Source organism: Tachypleus tridentatus, chromosome 13 (assembly GCF_004210375.1).
Source record: "Tachypleus tridentatus isolate NWPU-2018 chromosome 13, ASM421037v1, whole genome shotgun sequence".
NCBI classification, from domain to species: domain Eukaryota; kingdom Metazoa; phylum Arthropoda; class Merostomata; order Xiphosura; family Limulidae; genus Tachypleus; species Tachypleus tridentatus.
The window spans coordinates 112,736,480-112,761,108 of record NC_134837.1 but is presented as its reverse complement, the minus strand read 5'-3'; the positions used below and the strand labels follow the sequence as shown (position 1 = coordinate 112,761,108).

The 24,629-nt window shown below is 34.0% G+C and overlaps 1 protein-coding gene across 6 annotated transcripts in view; it reads left to right on the top strand.

The window, feature by feature from the left end:
* The window catches only part of LOC143240977 (protein Fe65 homolog), a 69,623-nt gene that overhangs the window by 24,343 nt on the left and 20,651 nt on the right, over window positions 1-24,629 (top strand). For all 6 annotated transcript variants that reach the window (XM_076484329.1, XM_076484326.1, XM_076484331.1 and 3 more), the window contains 8 exons: window positions 2,814-3,087; window positions 3,874-4,110; window positions 5,073-5,314; window positions 7,548-7,669; window positions 9,211-9,320; window positions 10,597-10,642; window positions 14,306-14,461; window positions 17,057-17,184. In XM_076484329.1, coding sequence (XP_076340444.1) covers window positions 2,822-3,087; window positions 3,874-4,110; window positions 5,073-5,314; window positions 7,548-7,669; window positions 9,211-9,320; window positions 10,597-10,642; window positions 14,306-14,461; window positions 17,057-17,184 — 1,307 coding nt within the window. In that variant the 5' untranslated portion in view covers window positions 2,814-2,821. The remainder of the gene's footprint in view (window positions 1-2,813; window positions 3,088-3,873; window positions 4,111-5,072; window positions 5,315-7,547; window positions 7,670-9,210; window positions 9,321-10,596; window positions 10,643-14,305; window positions 14,462-17,056; window positions 17,185-24,629) is intronic.

Sequence of the window (24,629 nt, the reverse complement as noted above, 5' to 3'; positions counted from 1 at the left end):
GGGCCCGTGCACATGCTTGGTGGGTAAGACGTCAAAGCCAGAAGGAATCTTGGATTAAGTTCACAACTAGCATATATTCTACCACCAGTTCCAAGGTCATATGGGACAGGATTCGAAAGGTCAGTGGGCACTACAATTCTGTCCCCCTCTGCACCTTACTCTCTGATGGCCAAGAGGTAGCTGATGTTCGGAGTATCGCCGACACTCTAGGTGAAAGCTTTTGCCGGGTATCTAGCACTTCTGCTTGTTCCTCCACCTTCTTGGCCATCAAGACTCGGGCAGAGCGTTCACCTCTTTCCTTTCGAACTGACTGTCTCTTTGACTATAATTGTCCCTTTATACTGGTGGAACTGAAAATGGCCCTTCATCGGTCTGGCAGTACATCTGTTGGTCCTGATGATGTACACTATGACATGCTGCATTATCTCTCTCCTGCTTCTTTTGATATTCTTCTAATTGTTTTTAACTGGATCTGGCAGGAGAATGTTTTTCCTGATGCCTGGTGCCAGCTATTATCTTACCTTTCTGTAAACCTTGGAAAGATCCAAAGTTTCCTTCAAACTACCATCCAGTTGCTTTGAGGAGCTGTCTCTGTAAGACCTTAGAGAGGATGGTTAATGCTCGTCTTGTTTGGTTCCTAGAATCAAACAACCTCCTCTCACCCACCCAGTGTGGGTTCCAACGACAGCACTCCACCACGGACCACCTAATTCGACTTGAAACATCAATCATAGAACATGTTCTGTCCCAGGGTTTGTCTGTAACATTGGATAGTGTTATTGGTGATGGTGACACTGTCCACCTTGATAAAGTTTTTAGTTTTTTAATGGCCATTAATCTTTTTAATCTCATTTAAGTGTTTGATATTTATTCATTACACCTTTTTAATTGTGGTTCCCTTTTCAGAGTTTCAATGTCTCTAGTTCAATTTGACATTGGAAAATGGCAGAACATTAAATAACTCGACACGAGGACTGGAAAGGCTAACTTCAGGTGACTGTTGCTGCTGTTTGAACTACCCATTAGTCTTCCTGGCGAGTTGTTATTACAATTTTGCTGCATGTCTTTTAACACTTTTCTTACTTTACCTTTTGGTACTGGCCATAATGACACATAACCCGGAACCAGGACTAGAAAGACCAACTTCAGGTGACTGACAGTGGTTCTTGTACTTACCTGTTAATCTTCCTGGCAGGTTATGATCATTACCATTATGCTACAGAAAGTCCTTTACAACTTGGTAGACTGGATGTCAACATTGGTTTTATGCCATTTTCTGTTTTTAATTGCTGTTTTGTTTTTACCTTTGTTTCCTTTTACCAATTTTACTACATTTACTTTACTTTTACCTTTTTACTGGACGTTTGGCTAATTATTAGAATTTTGCTATATGTCTTTTAACACTTTTCTTATTTTACCTTTTGATAATGGCAACATAACCCGGAACCAGGACTGGAAAGGCCAACTTCAGGTGACTGACGGTGATTCTTGTACTTACCTGTTAGTCTTCCTGGCAGGTTATGATCATTACCATATTGTAAGAGAAGGTCCTTTACAACTTCTCTTACTCTGCTTTCTCTCAACATTGTAGACTAGGTGTCAACATTGATTTTATACTGTTTCTGTTTTTCAATGATGTTTTGTTTTACCTTCATTTCCTTTTATGTATTTTACTACATTTAATTTATTTTTACCTTTTTACTGGACATTTGGCGCAGATAGCCTAGCTGCTTTGTGTCATAAAACACTAAATCAATCAATCAATTTTGGACAGTATCCTTGACAATAGTAAGTTATGGCCTTTTCTTTTAAATGCCTTTATCCACCCTGTATACTTACTAATTAGCCCCTCTGACCTACCTTTTTCTACATCACTAGCTATTACATACACGACAAAAACTGCTTCTCTGCTAGCTCCTTTTATCATACCTCTTGCTTTGTCAGTTATATCCTCCACCTGTGTTCCTGAGTAGCATAATATGATTCTTTTTCTCCCTATTTATCTCACAGACTATTTTATCCACATGCCTTGTCAGGGAATCATATATAACTATGACCTCTTTAACTTTATATCCTTCTCTATTTCTTTTGCTTTTGCTTTCCATCTTTTCAATAGTTCTTTATATGCACAAGCCAGGGGCTAAAATTTGTTGCTGAATAGAATGGGCTAATCACAATTCATTTTATTACTTTTAACTCTTATTGTACAATATTAACTTAGTAAAAGTCATTGTTAGCAAATGTATACCTCGAAATCCTGCTCCCATTACTCACACTTCTCTCTATTTATTGTCTCTACTTTAATTATCTAACTTTTTCTTCAACATACAAACTCTGCTTTAAGACAATTCTAAGTGACAATGGGATGTTGTTAAATGTTAGACAGTTCTAAATGACAGTTTAAGTATTGCTATATGGTTGCTGCGTAGTGTTAATATTATTTTGGTTAGTTTAGTAAAACTCTTCTTTCAGATAATGTGTCTTATTTTTGCTACCTTAATTTCAGACAGATGATTCAAGCATCCTGTTATTCTGTTTAGTTTGAAGTAATAGATCATTGTTTTATGTCTAGCACATAATGTCAAATATTTAAAATATTTTCTGATTTTATTAGTTTTCACATGATCATTCAAAAACCAGTCTCAAGAAGAGTACTTTAACTTCTAGAAATGCTAAAATAAAATGAAGGAAGTTTAACACTTGTTTCACTAATGTTTGTTGAAGTTTCATTTTCACTTTTGTGATCTTGATATAGCTATGTGTCAATTTTAAAAACCATCATGTTAATAATGACCATTTTTTTTATCTTTTAGAAAACATAATGAGTTTCTCAAATCCAAACTATCATCTTGACCCTGCCGATGATAATCGAAATCAGGAGGTTTTAGACGACTCTGGCTCTGATGAAGATGATCCACTGTATGATAGCTTGGATGCTGTATGCAAGCTCAATAGGAAACCTTCTATAAAGAGCCGACGAAGCTATGCTCAGCTGAAGATTGAATCCATGGGAGTTGATCTAAACACTGACCCTGCAGATGCCTTGGAAAATCAATGTTTATTAGAACCGGATAATGAAAATAACATGTAAGAAGTTTGAATGTAATCTTCTGACTTGGTTATGTTTAGCAGTTGATTAACTATATCAAGTATATGATTCTTGTAATATGATTAACATCAATTAACTTCTAGTGAGGTTACGTACATAAGCTATATGATATTGTAACAAGATTAACAACATGGATAATATGTAACATGTAGAGATGTTAAATACATCAACTATACAATATTGTAGCAAGATTAACAACATGGAGAATATGTAACATGTAGAGATGTTGAATACATCAACTATACAATATTGTAGCAAGATTAACAACATGGAGAATATGTAACATGTAGAGATGTTAAATACATCAACTATACAATATTGTAGCAAGATTAACAACATTGAGAATATGTAACATGTAGAGATGTTAAATACATCAACTATACGATACTGTAGCAAGATTAACAACATGGAGAATGTGTAACTTGTACAAATATTAATAACCTTGTGTGTTTATGAATAGGCTTTTCCATCATGATGTCATAAATAAATTATTAGTCCTGAATAGACTTTGGGAAGGGTACTAAAGCTTTTATCACTTTTTATTGTTGTTTCATTTCCTTTTTTTTTATAATACGTTATAGTAGGTGCCAAGGTAGAATTTGTGATGTAATGTTTAGAAATAAGATGCAAACTTTCAAATTGCATGTCATTCCATGTAGTTCTGTTATAACCTTTGCTCTTTGTTCCAGCAAGTTTTTGTTCAGGGATTTCCCATGTACCTGTGCTATTGTAGAGTAGTTTTATTAAAGTATCTTGATTTCCAGTACTACGTCTGCTGGTGATCAGACACCAAACATCTTCACTGCTACATTATCATCGGACGATAATGACAATGTAAAGAAGTATTCTAATGATAATGATCATGCTGTTAAGAGGCAGACAAACAGTTTTCTTGACTATTACCTTGGGCTTGAAGCTGCTTCTTTACAATTAAGTGAACCATCGTTTGAACACCAAAGTGACAGCAGCTCTGAAAATCATATAAAGAAACAAGAAACTAGGTAAGTTTCAGCACTCTGTTAGTAATTGTAGTATCTTTGATAGTTTAAATATTGTTAGATCAATACTTGATCTGCTGTGATGGGCTCAGCTTTACTACACCTGCTATGTAATGTATTATAGTATAAAGAGTATAGAGGTGTAGTGAACTTTATAAACAGAACTTTTTGATACTCACTGCAGTACATATTACCGTGTCTAGTTATATTCTGTCTGAAGACTGTGATGTAGACAACAGCCTTGCTGAAGTTACATTTAATAAGAAGCTCTTATAATTCTTCTGTGTCTAAAGCACACTATTTTTTTCCTAAGTGCTTTTCATAATCCATCTGGTTTTCATAGATGACCATTTTCTGATTCTCTCCAACAGTTCACTCACAAAGAAATTCAATAGTTTAAAGTACCTGAGTTTGTTCCGGTAGTTTAAAGTGCCCAAGTTTGTTCCAGTAACTTAAAGTATGTTATTTGCACTAATACTAAATATTAATATCAGCTGATATGGCTGGATACTCATCAACTATCAGAATTGGCCAAAAACAATTTAATCAGTGCATCCCTAAATAAATCTGTTGTGTATTCCACTACATATAACTGCAATAAAATGGTGTTGGAACAAAATAAATCTGAAAATAAGTGTTAGATACTATCAGTGAAAATCAAAATAGCAATTGCTTTGATTTGCTCAGATATCATATTTGATAATTGTTATGTATTTTAAGAAGTATGGAGATTAATTTCTACTCTGGCTTACAGAATTACAAAACAATGCAACATTGACATAAAGTTATCTCCAGTGGAACCTTTTTTATTCATTGTACTAATACATCATGGACTAATTATATCATCGACAAGTTTCCATTTTTTATGTAATGAATGGATTAACCATTTTTCAAAACTACTGTTTTCTTTTTTGTATGATATTGAAACAGCTATTTTATTGTTTCATAAAATATTTTTTTTACAGAATAGAAGTTCATGGAGTGATTGGAGACAGAGATGAAGTATTTGAAAAAGAAATTCCTCACATCCAGGGAAGTGTAAATAATGACCTGTATGCAGTTCCTATGAGGAAGAAAATAGGGAAAACAAACACTGAGAAGGATTGTGAGTCTTTGTCTCATAGTAACTGTCTTCAAGAAGATACCAGCAATACTTCAAGTGACACTGATGATGACTTGTTACCTCCTGGGTGGGAAAAACATGAAGGTTTGAAGATGAAATGTATTTATATGTGTATATGATGCATAGTATTGCAAATGAAATATACTTATGTTCTTATTTATATAGACTAGAATGCACATGATATACATACTTACACTGTTTATTTATAGACAATAATGTTTGTTTAGCTTGTGGAAGTGCCTTTGGTAAATCTTACAAGGCTTATATGTTTTAAAGGATATGACAGGAAGACATAGTATTTGGGTTTGTCTTTCTTTTGTATATTAGCATGCTGATTTATCAACTGATATGTTATAGAAAATTTGAAAACAAAATTCAGCTTTTTCTCATATTAAGTCTTAGAGCTATGGCTTATTAAATAAACAAATGTTTTTTACGATTTTGGGTTTTCAGGTGATTTTACAGCCTCACTATGAAAATCCTAAGAGAGATAAACTTGGTTTGAGACCATTTTTGAATTCTGTGAGATTAATTCAGTCAGTGCAGCAAATTTAAGCCTCCTAGCACCATTACTCTTGCAGCTTTAAGCAGCCAACGTTGCCTGAAAATGAATTTGCCAAAAATAACAAAAATTAATTAAGTTTTACAGAGCTGTAAATCAGAAACTATTAGAGATATTGATCTAATCTTTGGCAAATTTTCATTATATGGGTAGATGAGCACATGTCAAAATTTTCAAGGCATTCTGAGGGGGTCACCTGGAAATATTTCCAAAATCTGGATGATTTTGACATGGAATGACCCTAAAGGATTTCCAGGTTTAGATGAAAAATACCCTTCTTCATCTCACAAACCTTAAATTTTATTTGCATAATCTTTAAATATTCTGAAATAAAGTTCAAAAGTTTAGTTTAGTCTCACATTACACTATGAAATTACATTATCCACAAGTTACTCAGAGATGCTGACAAGGATATGTCATAAATATATTTTATTATATTGGTATTGTCATTTATTTGACATAAACTAATCTAATCTAACATAAAAACTTTCCTATTTCTAGATTTTGATTACTTTTATCATAATAAATAAAGAATAAAGATGAAAACAATAAATACATACCCTAGTCTTTTATTTTTAATACTCATGGCTGTCTGTGACATTTAACTCTACTTTTTATACTAATTGGAGAAATGCACTAAATAAGTTTCTATTTAATTAAATAATGTGCCAGTGAATACAGAATAATAATTTGCATAAAGCAGACAATGTTACATAGCTATTACAATTTTTGTGGCATTCCACCTATGTGATAAGAGCTATTAATCATTCATGTAAGCTTGTCAGTGTGTTTCCTGTGTGAATCATATTTGAACTGAAAATTAAATTGACAGTTCTCCTTACAGAAGAGAGTGCAGTATGATACATCATTTGATAGATGAAAGTGTTGGTATAAGAAATGTAGTATTAAATGTCAAAGAGAACTATAGACAATTTCTGAAAGAGAGGATGTAACAGGTGCATGTTGCAAGGGAGTTCTGGTTGTCTATTTCATTGTTATGTAACAAAATGATATTGAAGACTGTGAAAATTATGCTTTGCCTGAACAATGATCATATTATAATAGGTAATTTATGTTAAATTGCATACTTCTTGGAAGGGTGGTAAATAAAGCAAGAGACAAGGAAATATCAAGAGAGCAAGTCTAATAATTCTCAGATTAGGGGAATTTCTAGATTTTAATATTTCCTTACAAAAGTGAAAACTTAGTTATATATCATTAAGTCATGTATTTACAGTTATTTTATGTCCCATTTTTATCTAAACATCTGACATATGACTAAGTTAATCCATCTACAGTTGTCTTATGTCATACATTTTCTAAATAGGTGACAAATGGCTGTAAATTTATGCATCTACAGTTATCTTATGCCCCATCATCTCTAAACATTTAATACATAGATAAATATATAGTTGTAGATTCATGTATTTGCAGATTTTCCCCAAACTTGTGGTACATTTCTATATTTCCACAGCTCTGATTTTGGGGTATTTGCTAAATGTGATGTATCTAATAAATTAATGATTAGTTTGAGCATTTTGTATCATTTTAGATATGTATTTGAAATTATGTGTTAGTTGATGGTAAAATTAAAAATGTTTTATTGCAACAACAGCTGCATAGTCTGTTTTAAATTCTGTCACACTTTGTGCATTTTATATCAATATTTACTATAAACAAGTGCATTGTCATAAGTTAGAGATCTGTTTTAATGTTGTGTCTTACATAAGTATCCTCTCTGTTTGCTGTCTGCAGATGACAGTGGACCTTATTACTGGCATATCAGTAGTGGTACCATCCAGCGAGAAGCCCCTCCACCTTTACCACTGAATGAAAGGAGCAGAGCAAGAAAAATCTTCAAGGGCTCTAACTTACAGGTATGTTGTCTTTCTCATGTGTAATATAAGGATTATCTTAATGATTTAATCTAAGCCTAGCACTTATATTAGGTAGTCTGCATATTCTGTTTCTTAAATTAAATAGTGAATTATATTTATGTTTTAAAGTTAGTGCTAACAAAATGTCATACAGGAATTCAGTTTTGCATTTGAAATTCACACATATTCTCAAAGTTCACAACTTTTTTTAGTGTGAAACATTCAACTGGAAATTGTTTGTGTAAGAAATAGCGTAAAACTTGTACAAACTACCTAACATAAGTGTTTATTTTTCTGAAGTAGAGATTACAGAAGTATGAACTGTTATGGCATTTTAAGGATTTTCATATTTAATTCTAGGTTATTGCTTGAAAAACTAAATAATTATATAAAAACACAACTCATATATAAAGGTTTCGTACCTTCTGCTTGTATTAATCATATAATTTAAAAGTATGTGTTACATAGGAAGAACATAAGTTCATTGTCAACATGTATATTGTAATTTAGACTTTTAACCCATTTATTTCATTAGATATATTTCTGTGGTTAAGGATGTATTTTCATATTTATTAACTCGAAACACCATTGATAACACTTCCTGTGATTAAAGGTATAATATTACAAGAGAGTATTAAACTTTACTTAATAAACTGACGTCACTGACAACTAATTTTAACCAGTGCTGCATTCAGCATATCAAATGACTCACTGAAATCTATATTTAGGTGTGTTCTTTTAATATTTACTTTTATACTAATAAGTTAACTTATATATAATATTAAATTTTCTATTATAATCTACAATTTGATACCAAACTTTATTGACATAAAGTAGTAGTTCAATAAAATTTTTGAATACAAGAAAACAAATGTAATGACATGGTCTTTCACCCTTGACCTGTTAGAGTAATGATTAGTGTGTTTTGGGTTGATGTAATGTGCAGAATTACAGAAACTCCATCCAAAAAGAGTAAGCGATATCACATAAACACAACAAACTAAAGCAACTTGACATTGCATCATTTTATTCAGCTTGTTTTGTAATTTTTCCAACACTTAGATTCACTGCACCAAATGTTTATTTAATGGTCCATACACTTTATATATATTATAGAGTGTTAATCATTGAACTAGTTTATTTAGTGGTCCACCTATCAAAAGTGCTTAGGTTATAGGGTTTCTATTTCATTTTTATCAAGACTTTTGGACCAATGTGGTTTTAGGACATCATGAATCACTGAACTATATGTTTATTTAGTGCTCCATATATATTCATACATATTACAGTATTAATCACTCAACTAGATGTTTATTTTGTAGTCCATAAACTTCATACATATTACAGTATTAATTGCTGAACTTGATGTTTGTTTTGTGGTCCATATACTTCATACATATTACAGTATTAATTGCTGAACTGGATGTTTGTTCTTTAGTCCATATACTTTATAGACATTAAAGTGTATGAGGTGTTACTGTTTGGTTTAAATCAGTTCATTTCCAAATACATTTTGTATTTTAGCATTAATGTGTTTTCAGATTTCAGACAGTACTCCTGAACCACCCTCTCGGAATAAATCTATATGGTCTTCTGTTCCATCATCAATGCAAGATGTAAGACCTTCAAGGAAGTGGGAAAATCAAATAAAGTATGTATGGGAAAGTAGGGGCTTAAGCTCAAATATTAGATTAAATACTTTACAACAACATGAACTCTTTGAATACATATTTATTATTCTAGCCAGAAGTTTGATGGAACTGAACTCCTGCTGTTTGAGTACATTTTAGTGATTCATCTGATTGTGTGATGTCTGTTGAATTATTATGATTCTGAAATGTCCCACATGATAGAGCAGTATCTTGATTATGGAATACATAGTCTCTATTTGGCTAGGATCTAGTGAAGAATTATGATTGCTTGGACTTATTTATTATTTTTGATGTTACAGATGATTTGAGGTGAAATATGGCTCTGATGGTGAGTGAATGAATTACATCTTTCATCTAGCTGTGAAAACAAGTTTTTGAATTGTTTTTATATTGTCTAACTATGTACTCCTTATACTAATCACCAGTGGTGTAGAATCCTGGTAAGAGCAAATAATACAGGTAGAACACAAGCAGTGCTTTTTTCTTGCTGCTACTTTCAGTGCATTGATCTTTATGGTAACGATGGTTATCGTGGTGTTTATTGGCTAGTGAAGGTAAGGTAGTTACATCCAGGTATTTTAAAGTTTCTTCCAGAGAGATGCCATTGCTCTCAAAAGATATTGATAGATTGTTCCCATTAGCATGTCTTTTGTTGAGTTTTCTAATCATGGCTGTGGATTACCAAGATTGATGACCACTCCTATGTCATTGCAACATTTGTATCTTGTGTTCAATTACATCCTTGCTACTCCAGACTGTTGTTGGTAAAGGTTAGTACCCAGCATCAGTTGGACTTCCAAGATGGACTAAACCTATGGTGTAGATTTTAAACATGAGTAGCAAGAGCCATGATCCTTGAAACAAGTCATCATTGCTTGTTATCCATCCATGCTTTGTGATGTATTTTGTGGTAGTCAGTATATCTATAATGCATCTTACACTGATGCTTTTACTGAGTATTTTTTCAGGAAGAACAGACAGTTTGACTCAACTGTATATATCTCCCACATCTAAAACTAATGCCATACAATGTGACTTGTGATAACAGTTTCTTTCCATCTGTAATGATCTATCTGTTATTGCATTTAGATCATTTTTATACTTTTCTCACCTTTACTCAATTAATGTTTGTGTGCTGTTGTTTCTAAACTAATAAAGTGTTTATTAATTAATTTAGAAATGTGTGGGTGTTACTTTTCTCATGTATTTAAATGTTTCTTCATTACTGTATCAATGTGTATGTGTTAATTTATCAAACACATTCTTTTATTTCAGGAGGAGAAGCTATCCACAAGGATTGTGTAGCTTAACACCAGATAAAGTAAGTTTGTACCAGTAAACTATAAAAGAATTGTTGATGTTTGTTCAATATCTGTTTGTTGTTAACTGGTGGACAGAGCTAATACATTCAGTAGAATGCAAAAATTAAACAAGAAATTAAAATAGCAAAAGAAACTAATTGGCAAAACTTTTGTAAAAACTTGGAAAAAATAAAAAACAATCCAAAAGAATTTTGGAAAAAAATTCAAGAGTATTTCTTCCGACAAAAACACAAATCACATGCTACAACATATCACACACAACAATAGAATCGCAAGGACGGACGTAGAGAAAGCCGACTACTGCGAATCCTCCTTCAGCAACCTAAATTCAGTCGACTTTGACACACAACACCAACATCATGTCAACAACTTCATAAATACAAATCAAGCTTCATTCTCACCACAATTCCCTGGTGAGACACTGGAAACATACTCAAGTTCAATCAACAGGAAAATTACCATCACTGAACTAAAAATTAATATTAAAAACTTGAAAAACACTTCCCCCAGACATGACCAAATACCAAACATTATTCTGAAAAAAAGCTCTACTCTCCTATTACAGCACCTCACAAACATCATGAACATTTCACTAACAACTGGATATTACCCTGACTCTTGGAAAAAAGCCATCATAACCACGATTCCAAAGAAACAAACTAACAGGACCAATCCAGATAATTTTCATCCCATCAGTCTGTTAAGCTGCCTTGGCAAACTGATGGAGAGGGTTATCTCTAACCGTCTTCTTCATTTTTGTGAAATAAATAATATCCTTCCAGAATCCCAAAATGCCTCTAGGAAAAACAGGCAAACAACAGATCACCTCACATGACTCATCGAATCAGTCTACAAAGCTTTTAATAACAACCAAGTAACCATTAGTGTATTTCTACACGATAAAAAAACATTTGACAGCGTATGGCACAACGCCATCAAGTACAAGCTAACTCATCTAAAGATAAATCCTACTATAGTTAAATGGATATCTAAATCATTCAATATAACTGCAGGAGTGCCCCAAGGATCAGTCCTTTCTCCACTATTGTTTTTGTCAGCGACATACCTTTCCCCAATTTGACATACACTCATAATTCACAATATGCAGACAATATTGCTATTTGGAGCACCTCCAGAAACCCAGTAATGGCCATGTCTCGCGTGCAAGAATCACTTAACAACGTCTCGACCTGGAGTAACAAGTGGAGAGTAGTTTTAAATCCAACCAAAACACAAGCAATCATCTTCTACAGAAAACTAAAAAGACAAAGGAAAACTCTAGAAAAAGTAAAATTATCACTCGGAAGTACGCCCATTAACATGAGCAAACGCATCACATTCCGTGGTATCACTTTTGACACAAAACTAACATGGAAAAAACATGTCAACAGCATACACTCATCAATTAGACGCATTTCACACTTAACAACTAACCAGCAAACACTCAAAATGCTCACCAAAAACCATTATCCAAATATACAAGGCTTACATCCATCCGTTAATAGAGTATGGATGTCAAGTCACATATAATATGTCAAATAACACACTCCAGAAAATCCAAGCTCAACAAAACAAAATACTAAGATCTGCATTCAAACTACCATCAAACACTCCAGTAAATTATATACATCAAATTAGCAACTTACAAATGCTAAGAAACAGACTAACAGAAATATACTATTTTTAAATACTATTTAAAAGCAGAACACAGAAACAAACTAACTGCATCACTCAGTAAATTAACCAGTGCACCAACCAAATTTATTTCACCATACAACATATTTCAGGAATCACAAATCACACAACAAAGTACTTAAAGGGCAAAACTCAAGTAAATATTATGTATTTCCTTTTTCAGGTCTTGGGCATAGGACAGGTAAAACTTCCGGCACCTATCCTGTGAAAGTGGGTTTATCTCGGGGTGCTCCCATTTCCCCCCCCACAGCAAACACTTTGGCATTGGATCTTTAGATCCCAGCCAAGGCAACTTTATTGCCATGCCCTGAATCAGGTTGTTTCGTTTCATGTTTATGTTTACATTTACTATGCCATCTGCCTTTTGGGACGAGTTCTGGCTGTTTTCTCCGGTGCTACCTTTGCCTTGTTCATGAATAATATTAATTATGACCAACTTCACCCAAAAAGAGTCCAAAAACAAAACAGCTAAATTCAATAACCTTCCATGAAAGGGGACAAAGAGTAACCACAACATTCCTGAACACCCCAGTTGGAGAGAGAATTCTTCTGATTTCTCTCTCTCTAAACTAAACCCCTGCCACGTTAGTTTGCGTTTACATTCAGTAGTAGAATTGTTGATGTTTTGTCATTTGTTGTTACCAAGTGGAGATATTTATGACATCTTCTATCACAGTTGTTGGTATTCAGCCAGTATCTCTTTCCAAGTGAACGGACTTGTGACATCCCATAGTAGAATTGTTGTTGTTGTTAGTATCTCTTACGGAGTGGACGGAATTGTGGCATCCCATAGTAGAATTGTTGTTTGTTAGTATCTCTTATGAAGTGGATGGACTTGTGATATTCAATGGTGGAGTTGTTGATGGTCAGTTAGTATCTGTTACCAAGTGGACATACTTGTGACATCCTGTGGTTGAGTTCTTGATATTCAGTAAGTATCTTATCAACTGGATGGATGTGTGGCATCCTGTGGTAGAGTTGTTGCTGTATTAAGTATCTCTCACCAAGTGGACAGACTTGTGACATCCTGTAGTAAAATTTGTTGATATTCAGTAAGTATCTCTTACCAAGTGGATGGACTTGTGACATCTTGTAGTAGAATTGTTGTTGTTGTTAGTATCTCTTATCAAGTGAACATACTTGTGGCATCCTGTAACAGAATTGTTGTTGTTTAATCTGTATTTATTTGTTATTAACAAGTGAACACACTTATGATATTATGATGACAATGAAGATTACCTAAGAAGTTCGAAACTTTGTTCTGTATATTATTTTAAAGTTTTAATAACCATACCAGCTGCCTTGAGAATATAGATTTGTGACACCTTGTGGTAGAATTGTTGAAAACAGTTAATGTCTGTTATCAAGTGGACAGACTTGTGACATTTGGGACATCTTGTGGGAGACTTGATGTTCCATTGGTATTTGACTGTTGTTATTACCAAGATGACAGAATAATGACATTTTGTGTATATTTGCTCACGTTCAGTCAGTATGTTTCTTCAGCACGTTAAGATATTTGTTCCCATGTAGTTGTCTTATAATCAGGGAATCTCATGAATGTTGTTTGACAAGTTGAATAAAGTGGACAGTTACACTAGTGTGACTCTTTTTAATTTGTTACAGTTAGAAGAAAGGGAATTAATTAGAGGAAGTAATTGTCAATTTTAAAGCAGGTACTGAGTGGCATGGATAAATGTTATAATAGTACTGGAGAGTTTTCTTTAGATTTAAAAAAAATGCAATTGTAAAATAAGTCATAATTGGACTTTGTATTGGAAATATAGAAATGTATGGTTCCTAGAATAAAAAAGTGAATAATCTTTTTAATGTAGAATAACCTCAATATTGACAGTTGTAAGTTCAATTTTATTTCAAAAGATAATGATTGAAAAAAAAACTTGCATTATTATGTTATGGTCTATGGACTGTGATTCTGGCCATAAATTGACTGTCTTCTTATACAGAAACCCATCAGGTTTGCTGTTCGTTCTCTTGGTTGGATGGAAATAGCTGAAGAGGACCTGACACCAGAAAGAAGCAGTAAAGCAGTGAATAAGTGTATTGTTAACCTTAGTGTTGGAAGAAATGCAATTTTAGATGTTGTGGGTCGCTGGGGTGAGGTAATTACCTTCATTTATGCTGTTTAATGAACTTGAAAAGGGGCATTAGTTTGTGCAGTTTTTACCTGCAGAAATATTACTGTTTTAATTTTTGTATAATTTATACATCTATTTCTTTCAAGTACCATGTTTTTTTTAGTAGACCTAGATGCACTTTGTGTAAGTAGCATGTCCATTTAATACATCTGAACATAGTGAACCATGTTTTATATAAGTAACACATCCATTTAAATCTCTCAGTATGATCTTGGTCAATTTGACAGACCACATGACCTCTTTATATTTTGCCCCTTTGAAACTCCCACTGGAATGTTGCCTGTATCTCTGCCTTGAGTGTTTTCAGTCAGATCAACTTCTCTTTGCTGGAACTGGTAAAGGAACCTACTAGAAAAAATTTTATTTTAAATTTATTGTTAACTTGTATATAGAAATGGTTGAAAGGGTGGAAATTGGTAAATATCTGGGTGCATTGATTAGTTCTGATGTTTTACTGCATATGGAGAACACAAACAATGAGAGTGTGGTAAGTGATCTATTGGATAGCTGAAATAATTAAAGATGTTGTTGAAAAGTTGTTCTTAAATATTCAAGGTACAGATTTTCATTATAGATAAAAGTGTGTGTTGGGGAGACTAAGTAAAGACCAAGTTGACTCACAGTTGGATGAAAATAAATAGTAGAATTGTAACTTAACTGATACTGTGGGAGAGGATCAGAAAAGTTGGTAAAACAGGACATTAGAAAAATGTCAAATTTACAGTGAGGATTACTCTTAAATACTTTAATAGTAAGTGAAATGTTTGCAGGGTCTTGAATTGGTAATAAACTAACACTCATTTCTGAATATTGTAAGATGGCTAAGTTACAAAATTGTTATTTATAAATTACTAATGAAGGTTTAAGTAGCATTCATCATCATTGACAGTAGCTAGATGGAAATGAGGTTAAACAAGATGGCTGAATTAATTCTGATAAAACACTGGGAAGTTTAAGAATGATAAGGATCCTGGGCCAGATTATATTTAAATATGGGTTTTGAAAGAGATTATTGATAAGATTTATGATCCCCTTGCTACTATTTTATGTAAGTTCTTGAATCAGTGGGCAGAACTAAAAGATTAGAGCTGACTTGTGTTACTTCACTTTTCGAGGAGGTAATAAAATTTGTTCTAGTAATTATGGACTTGTTCATCTTACATCAGTTGTGGCAAACATTTTATAAAGTGTGGTAAAAGATACTTTGCAAAGTGATTTAATAAAGTGTAAAATCTTACTGAATAGTCAACATGGTTTCAGTAAGGGAGAATATTGCCTTACAAATCTTTTGATATTATTTGAAAATGTTACTGTAAATATAGATGAGGATAAAGTTGTAGATTTGGTGTATCTGAATTATCAGAAAGCATTTGACAAGGTGCCACATAAAAGGATTGTAAAACATTAAATCTATAAGTGTATGGGATAATTTATCAATTTTAATGAAAGAGTGGCCAAATGGAAGAAAGCGGAAGGGTTGTTATAAATGGAGTTCAGTGAAATTGGATAATATTGTGGGTAGGGTACTTTGAGAATTATTGTTAGAACCTTTGTTTGTTTTTTTATTTAAATCAAGAAATATAGGAGGAATGGTCAACAGATTATTTAAATTTTCTGATATCAAAGTTTTAGAAAAAGATTTGGCATACTTGGTGAGCTGGGCAAACAAATGATGGATGACTTTTAATCATAATAAATGAAAGATAATGCATGTGTGATGCTACAGTTTGAATTATGAGTATTTAATTTTGATGTGAATATCCTTTATAGTGTCATGAAAGTAAAAAGTAATGGTATTCTGGTTGATCAATCCCTTGAGACATCCAAACAGTGTACTGTGCTATTGGTAGGGCAAATAGAATTTTAGGTTGTACCTATAGAATCATTAAATACAAGTCTAAAGAGGTTATAATTTCATTGTATAGGTCACTGATTAGGTCACATTTTGAGTATTGTGTTAAATCTTGGGCTCCTTACCTTAGGAAAGATGTTTAATTATTGGAAAGGGTTCAGAGAATGGTATTGAGGTGATATCTGAGAAAGTTTGTCATATGAGAATATGATTTTTGAACTTGTTTTCTCTTGAGAAAAGAAGAGTTATAGGGGATCTGACTGAGGGGTTTAAGATTTCTTTTTCTAGTGTTGATGCATCATTTTTTAACAGCAAGAATAGTAAGACTAGGAAACATATATAAATTTTGACAGTAGAGGAGTAATCTTCAACTAAGGTAGCTTTATTTATCTTTGAATGGATTTCTTTCAGGTGTTGTAGATGTAGTTAATATAAAGAATCGTAAAGGGAGACTTGATAAGTATTTAAATAAGGACTGGCTTTAATTTTTTTTAAAGTTTACTTTACTGAAGAGTAACCTAGATGAATCAACAAGTTTTTTTTAAATACTTAAAGTTTATGATATATAAAGATGTATTTATGTGTAAAAGTAGCAGTAAATAATTATCAAACAAACTATTTCAGCTACTACAAAATGCAAAATTGTAAACAATTCTTTTTTTTGTGGAACTAAATTTAATACATGTATGACATAATTATTTTTGTAGGGAAAAGATTTATACATGGACCTTGATGACTACTGCCTTCGACTGGTACATCCTCAAGACATGAACGTCCTAAATACACAACCTATTCACACCATTAGGGTGTGGGGAGTAGGTCATGACAATGGCAGGTAAAGATCTATAGTAGTAGGTTAATTCAGATGAACTGTTTAGTTAACAAAGTTTGAAATAACTTCATTTTTTAATATCTTGTTGGCTTAGAAAGTGTTGCTGTAACTTATGTTTTTAGTTTAAAATGTTTGAAAATTACTTTTACTCCTTTTTTTTTTTTTACTTAAATCATCAGATTTTGCAGTTCTGTTAAAACTTTTGTTGTATATTTGCATCTTTTATTTGCAGTGAAAATGTGGTATGAAAGTTATATAATGTGTATTTTGTATCTATCTGTGATAGCTGTTAACTATTCTTTCTCACTATTTCAACATCATATACTTAGTATTAAAATAGTTCATTTTGAATGCACAATATGTCCAAAAATATCAGACATAAAACTTAATCCCTCCCCAGTAACCTGTAAATAAAAGCATTTAAAAATAGTTTGTCAAAGAGTAAGCATTTGTTGAATAATTTTAGATCAAATAATTATTTGTTGACCATTTTTAGACCTGATAATATAAATACATGAGTTTTTACTGAATATTTATAGATCAATAATAAAAATAAGAAAGCCCTTGAAGACCAATTTATGAAAGCATATGTCCTTATTCATTAATTATAGACAAGCACCATAGATACAAAAGTCCTTTGTAGATCAGTAATATGCTAAATAAGTCATTTCTGATATATGTAAGACAATAAGAAAAATATATGCTTGTTGAATATTTATAGACCAGTAGTATAAGTAAATAAGTTCTTGTTGGTTGTTTATTGATTGATTTTATAAATACATGAGTCCTTTTTGGTTATTTATAGACCAGTAACATAAATACATAAGACATTATTGGTTATTTATAGACCAGCAACATGAGTGCATAAGTCCTTGTTGGTTATTTAGAGAGCAGTAATATAAATATGCAAGTCCTTGTTGGTTTTTTAGAGACCAGTCATATAAATATGCAATTCCTTGTTGGTTATTTAGAGACCAGTCATGTAAATATGCAATTCCTTGTTGGTTATTTAGAGACCAGTCATGTAAATATGCAATTCCTTGTTGGTTATTTAGAGACCAGTCATGTAAATATGCAATTCCTTGTTGGTTATTTAGAGACCAGTCATGTAAATATGCAATTCCTTGTTGGTTATTTAGAGACCAGTCATGTAAATATGCAATTCCTTGTTGGTTATTTAGAGACCAGTCATGTAAATATGCAATTCCTTGTTGGTTATTTAGAGACCAGTCATGTAAATATGCAATTCCTTGTTGGTTATTTAGAGACCAGTCATGTAAATGCACAAGTCCTTATTGGTTATTTAGAGACCAGTATTAAAATAACCAGTAAGGACTTGTATAAATAAATAAGTTCTTGTTGAATATTCATACAGCAGTAATAGAAATATCTAAACCTTTATACAAAGTGTTCAGATCCAGTAACATCAATACATCTATAGAAACTTATTGTTTTCACTAGATTTGTGAATGTTATAGATCAGTAATATGCTAAATAAGTAATTTCTGATATATGTAAGCTAGTAAGAAAAGTACATGCTCCTTTCAGCCTGCATATCCAGACACAGTTGTATGAATTGGGTCTGTCCTTGGATAACATTGCTGTATCCACTGGTCAGCCCATCCCACCATGGCTTATTACAGTTCCCAAATGTGACCTATCTTTAAGTCATCTGAGAAAAGCAGACACTCCCAATTGGAAATACTGTTTGTTACTTGCTGAACGTCTTTTGAATTATCCTTCCATTCCTATTCGTACAGATGTATCGAAATCAGGTGATTGTGTGGGCTCTACAATGGTTTGCTGTGATTTGGTGGTTGAGTGCAGAATCCCATCTACAGCTTCTGTGTTCACTGCTGAACTGTATGTCATTTCTCTTACCCTGGATCACATAGAAGCTAAGCAGTACTCAAATTGCACTATTTATACTGACTCAGTTCTCTACTGGCCCTGGAATCGCTTCATGTTAGTTCACACCCTGTTCTCGCCGATATTCAAAACCAACTTGCCCATTTCTCTTTAACATCTACTTGTATCTAGTTTTTCTGGATACCAGTCCACATTGGTATTCACGGGAATGAGCACAGTGACATCCCAGCTTAATCTATCTGCTCTGTCACTATCACTGCTGTGCCTGTTCCATACATGGACTATGGTCCTGTATTCAAGACTCGGCTCTGTTCCAGTTGGCAGTTGAGTTGGAGTGAGCAATGTGAAAACAAGCTTTTCTAAATAAAACCCTCTTTTGGACTTTGGATGTCATGCTTTTGTAAGGATCAGAAAGAGGAACTTGTTGTAACTAGACTACACATTGGTCACAGTTTTTAACTCATTGTTTTCTTTTACCTGGGACTGACCTCAGAAATGATTTTAGTTTTTTAAAGGCCATTAATCTTTTTAATGCTATTTAAGTTTTTAATTTATGTATTAAATCTTTTTCTAATGTGATTCCCTTTTAAGAATCAAAGTACATCTAGTTGGATTTGAAATTAGAAAATGGCTGTAACATCAAATAACTTGTGACCAGGACTTCAGGTGACTAACGGTGGTTGTTGAACTTACCTGTTAGTCTTCCTAGCGAGTTATGATAATTACAATTATGCTACAGAAAGTCCTTTACAACTTGTGTTACTGTAGTTTTTCTCTAACCACTATAGACAAGATGTAAAAATTGGTTTTAATGCTATTTGTTTTTTTTCTTTGTTAATTCAAAATTTAAACTTTGTTTTGTTTTATCTTAATTTCCTTTTATGACTTTTACTTTAATTTTAACTTTTTACTGGTTATTTGGCACAGATGGCATAGTTGCTTTGCACTATAAAACACCAAACCAATCAACCTTTCTACTGCAGTGGGAATGGGGTCTTTGACTCTTCTTCTACCACTTGGTTGAGCTCAGTTGAGGTCCTTTAGTGGGTCCTACATGGCTGATGGAACCTTCCTTGGGATCTGTTGATTTCTTTCACTCCTTTAATAAAGTTTTGATTAACTCTTTTGTTGTTGAGTCCAAGTTCATATTTTGCAGGAACATGTTCCCTACTCCATGAATAGAAGAAAATCTATTTGTGGATGGGTACCTTCAGGGCCAGGGTGCATCTATCAATTATAACCTGACTTTTGGTTCTTGGTATGATGTTCCTTGTTTTCTTCTTATCACTGTCCTAGAGCTTCATGCTGTTCACTGGCTTTGGAATCCTTGTTTCCTATACCTAGAAGTTGTTTGATGATGTTTCAATCTGACCACTCAACTCAAATATGAGTTGTAGCTCATATTTCTATGATACGCCTGGTTGGGATCTTTGTGTTTTTCTACTTGGATATTTTGGGCTCATGATGGCCAGATTAATTTGTTGTGTTATGTGCAGGGTTCCTTCAGAATTCTGGCAGATCGTTCTGCTAACAGGAATGAGTTTACATAATGTGGCAGTCCTCTCATTTCATATTTTCACTGACTTGGAATTTGGTGATTTGTTCCCTATGTTGTTACATTTATCTTCTCCTCCTTTCACCAGTTGGTTTTGTTTTCTTTTCCTATTCACCTGGGCCTGGTCAAACATTTTCCTTTTCATTTATTTTCCTTTCTGTTACTTTGTTGGTTTATTTCCATTCTACATAACATTCTGTTCTTTGTCCTTTGGATTGCTTATTCTTAACCCATTTATCCATTGTCTTCTCTTGCTCCATTTTCAGTTATTCCTCCTCTACTTCTCCCTTCCTTTCTTCTATTGCTGTCACCAATTCACCATCTGAACCTTTTCTTTCATCATATTCCTAGTAGACTACTGTTTTTGGTTCTTAATTTGGGGTGCTGTTTCCTTATCCTCATCCTCTTCATTCTCCATTATCCCAACATTTTTCCTTTCCCTGTCTTTATCCTTTATTACATTCTTTCTAGATGCATTGGCTGGATTCACATTCTGGTGCTTCCAGATTGGACCTTCATATTGTAGTGTTTCTTATTTCCTCTTTCATAATTGGTGTGGATCTTAATCCCCAATTCTTGGGTGAGAGGGAATGTAGGCATGGTCCTCATCCTACCCTTGTGGTTTGTTGTTTCCCCATGAAGGAGGTATGGAATGCTATGTACCTTCCGTGTATAGTTCAGCATGCCCTAACCACGTGACACCTCACATTTTCTCTCCTTGTGATTCCCAAATTATACCCAAAGATGAAGAGTATATCTTGTTCAGAAGTGATGTGGTGTCCCAAATTTTTCTCTCATGATCAAAGGTATCTTTTAGACACTTTCAGGGGTATTTCCATTTCTCCCTCTCCTCAGTCTCTCCTCCATTTCAGTATGGGATTCTAGCTAATCTTGTGAGAGGGCATAAGTCCTGTACTTGAATTTACAATTTTTTCTATATTGAAAATGTATTTCCCATAGGTACTTACCTCCTCCACACTCTCCATTACTGCTGATGTTTTCTCCATCTGCCAAATTTTGATGTGAGGGTTTGGTAAGGGAGTGTAGAGGGAGCTACGTACACCATGCAAGCATGTAATGCTCCTATTAGTTAACAAATGATGCATGATGATTTGCGTGAGAAACATGTTGGAATCTTTACAACAGGTGGAGTGTAAGGCTTGTAGCATGCATTAGTAAAAAATAAGTTTACAGTTAGAGAGCAGCAGTGGAAAGAATAGCTTATCTTGTGAAAGAGGTAAGTATCTATTGGAAATAAATTTTCAGTGTAGGAAAATTATAACTGATTTGGAACAAAAGATTTACCATTTTAGAAAGACTATAAAAGTTTTACAATTCTAAAGATGAGAATACAAAAGTCTTTGAGCTTTTGAAAGGTGGAAATTTTGTTAAGTGGCAAACAGCAAGTGTAATAACAGTAGTGATTAATTTTAAAAAAATGCTCATAATTGTAGGAAAACAGTAGTGATGTGTGAGAACTTTGACTGCTGTAGAACAACAATAGTGATGTAGGAGAAGATTTCACAATTATAGGACAACAGTAGTGATTTAGTAGAAAACTTTTACAATTGTAGAATAAAAGTAGTGATATCAAGATGATGCACATCTCTTCACACAGAAAACTAGAAATTTGCATGCTAGTAGCCTTTAGACAACTCATGATTTGCATTACTGCACTACTCAAGTTTGTGGTACTTCTACAACTGAAATGACTGTGCAGTATCCTCACCCTAGTCATGTTTTCAAATTGGCTGCCTATAGCACATTAAATGTGGGTGATGTAATTGTTATTCCATATAGGGGATTAGGTTCCATTATGTAACTTGTAGTTTTGACACCCATAAGTTGATCTTGTGTTCCTTCCTTTATTTAAATTTTTTTATTGGACAAGCAATTCCCAGTTTGTGTAGATTCGACACATTCCCTTTCTTTTCTACAGGAACTTGGAGTCTCTCAGGGCTGTGTTTTGAATGTCACACTTTTTAGTATAAAGATTAATGCTATCACTGAACAACTCCCTCTCACTATTGCAAACGGACTCTGTGGAGACAACTTTCACATCTCCTGTCAGTCGTCAAGTATGAGGTATATTGAGCGGCAGCTACAGACTGCCCTCAATTATTTACTGAAGTGGACAACAGCAAATGGTTTTAACTTCTCTCTCTCTAAAAGTGTTTGCATACACTTTTTCTACCAACAGGGTATTTGCCCTGATCCTGAACTCCGTACCAGTGAAGTTGTGCTACCTGTGATCCCTGAGACAAAGTTTTTGGGGCTTATCTTTGACTGTAAGCTGACCTATATACCACACATCAAGCAGTTACGGGCCAACTGTACAAGGGCACTGAATATCCTCCGTGTCCTCTCTTCCACCACTTCAGGAGTGGATTGATGTTCTATGCTAAAGATATATCGTGCTCTTATTTGATCAAAGCTAGACTATGGGTCATGGGTCTATGGCTGTGTAAGGATTTCGGCCATAAAGATGCTGGACCCAGTTCATCATTCATCTGTGATTTCACCCACCTAGACTGTTGTGTCCTGTCCATGCTGTTTTGTGTTATCTTGCCTTTCTGTCATCTCTCCTTTCAGAAGACTGCTTAATGAGATCTTCTGGGCTGGGGTGTGGATTATGTCTCCCATCTTCACTCACTGTTACCTCTTGTGGGCTACTGTCTGCCTTCACTTGCTTTCCTACACTTGCTCACCTTTGTTACATGAGTACATTCTCGTTTTTTTCCTCTCTACAGTTTTGCTACAGAGTATCCTGCCAAATAGCTAATGTTTCTTTCAACAGTACACTTCTTAAAATTTTGCATGAAGCCAGGTTAGTGGAAGGTGCTTGTACTAGTTAGTCACCCTGGCTCTCTATATATGCCTACTGTTTAGGTGGGGTATTCTGCAAGACTGCTTGGAATATCCTCATAGTGGATTCTGATATTTGTTTACTTTTCATTAAAAGACCTACTGCACAGGCAAATAATGGAATTGAGTATTTCTCTGGGTTTTCCCATCATGAATCTCCCCCCTTTTTTTCTCAAGTGGAGCACAGGAGACTATTACCACTTACAAGCATCTGGTGTGCTGATTGAGACAGAATTCAGTGGGAAGTGGGGCAGTTGTTGTGCCCTGTCAAAGTAGCACAGGTTATCCCTTATATAATTAAACTCATTAGATGTCAGTATTCTACTACCACCTAGATGCCAGTTTCTGGGTGACCTCATGTTGGATTAGTGTAGAATCAGCCAACAGATGCTCTCTCTATCACTGCCAGTGTCAGTTCCTGAGTGGTCTGGCAATGTATTAAAGTAGGACCAAATAAGTCCTTGCACATGATTGCTTTAGATCTTTCTCTTATCAAGGACCATAAGAAATATTCCTGATACCACCTGAATTTGGACTGGAGTTCACCCACCACATTACATCCCCTCTTCTTACTGTTTCCCAAGTGTCCTGATGTTTTGTTCTGAGTTTGCACATGATACCTGCATGGGTTGTTGGAATGAAAACTACTTTTCCCTTCTAATTCCTGGTCATAGATGAAGTCAGTTAGCACCCTGTTCCTACCTCAGACTGAAAGACACACACCTGATGCTGATTGGTTTTGGACAGGAGTTGACTCAGTAACTACCTGCAATAATATTATTTTTTGTGGAGTTGAAGAGAACACTTACGAACAGATTGCACCCTCTCCTGCAAGTGTTGACTACAATGCTTAAGCAAGTATTCAGTCCCTTCCACAGTGGGTGTCATACCAATGTATTCTGTGTTTCAGAACAGCTGGTATAGGTATTAACACTTCTACTAATAAATCAGAGAGGAAGGTTGAAACATTGTTTACTTTTCATTAAATGACCTACTGCACAGGCAAATGATGGAATGAAGTATTTCTCTGGGTTTTTCCATCATGAATCTCCCCCTTTTTTTCTCAAGTGGAGCACAAGAGACTCTTACCACTTACCAAGCATCTTAGAATCTGTCTTTCAAAAGATACTTCTTCCTTTCCTTTGCTCCAGTCCCTCCA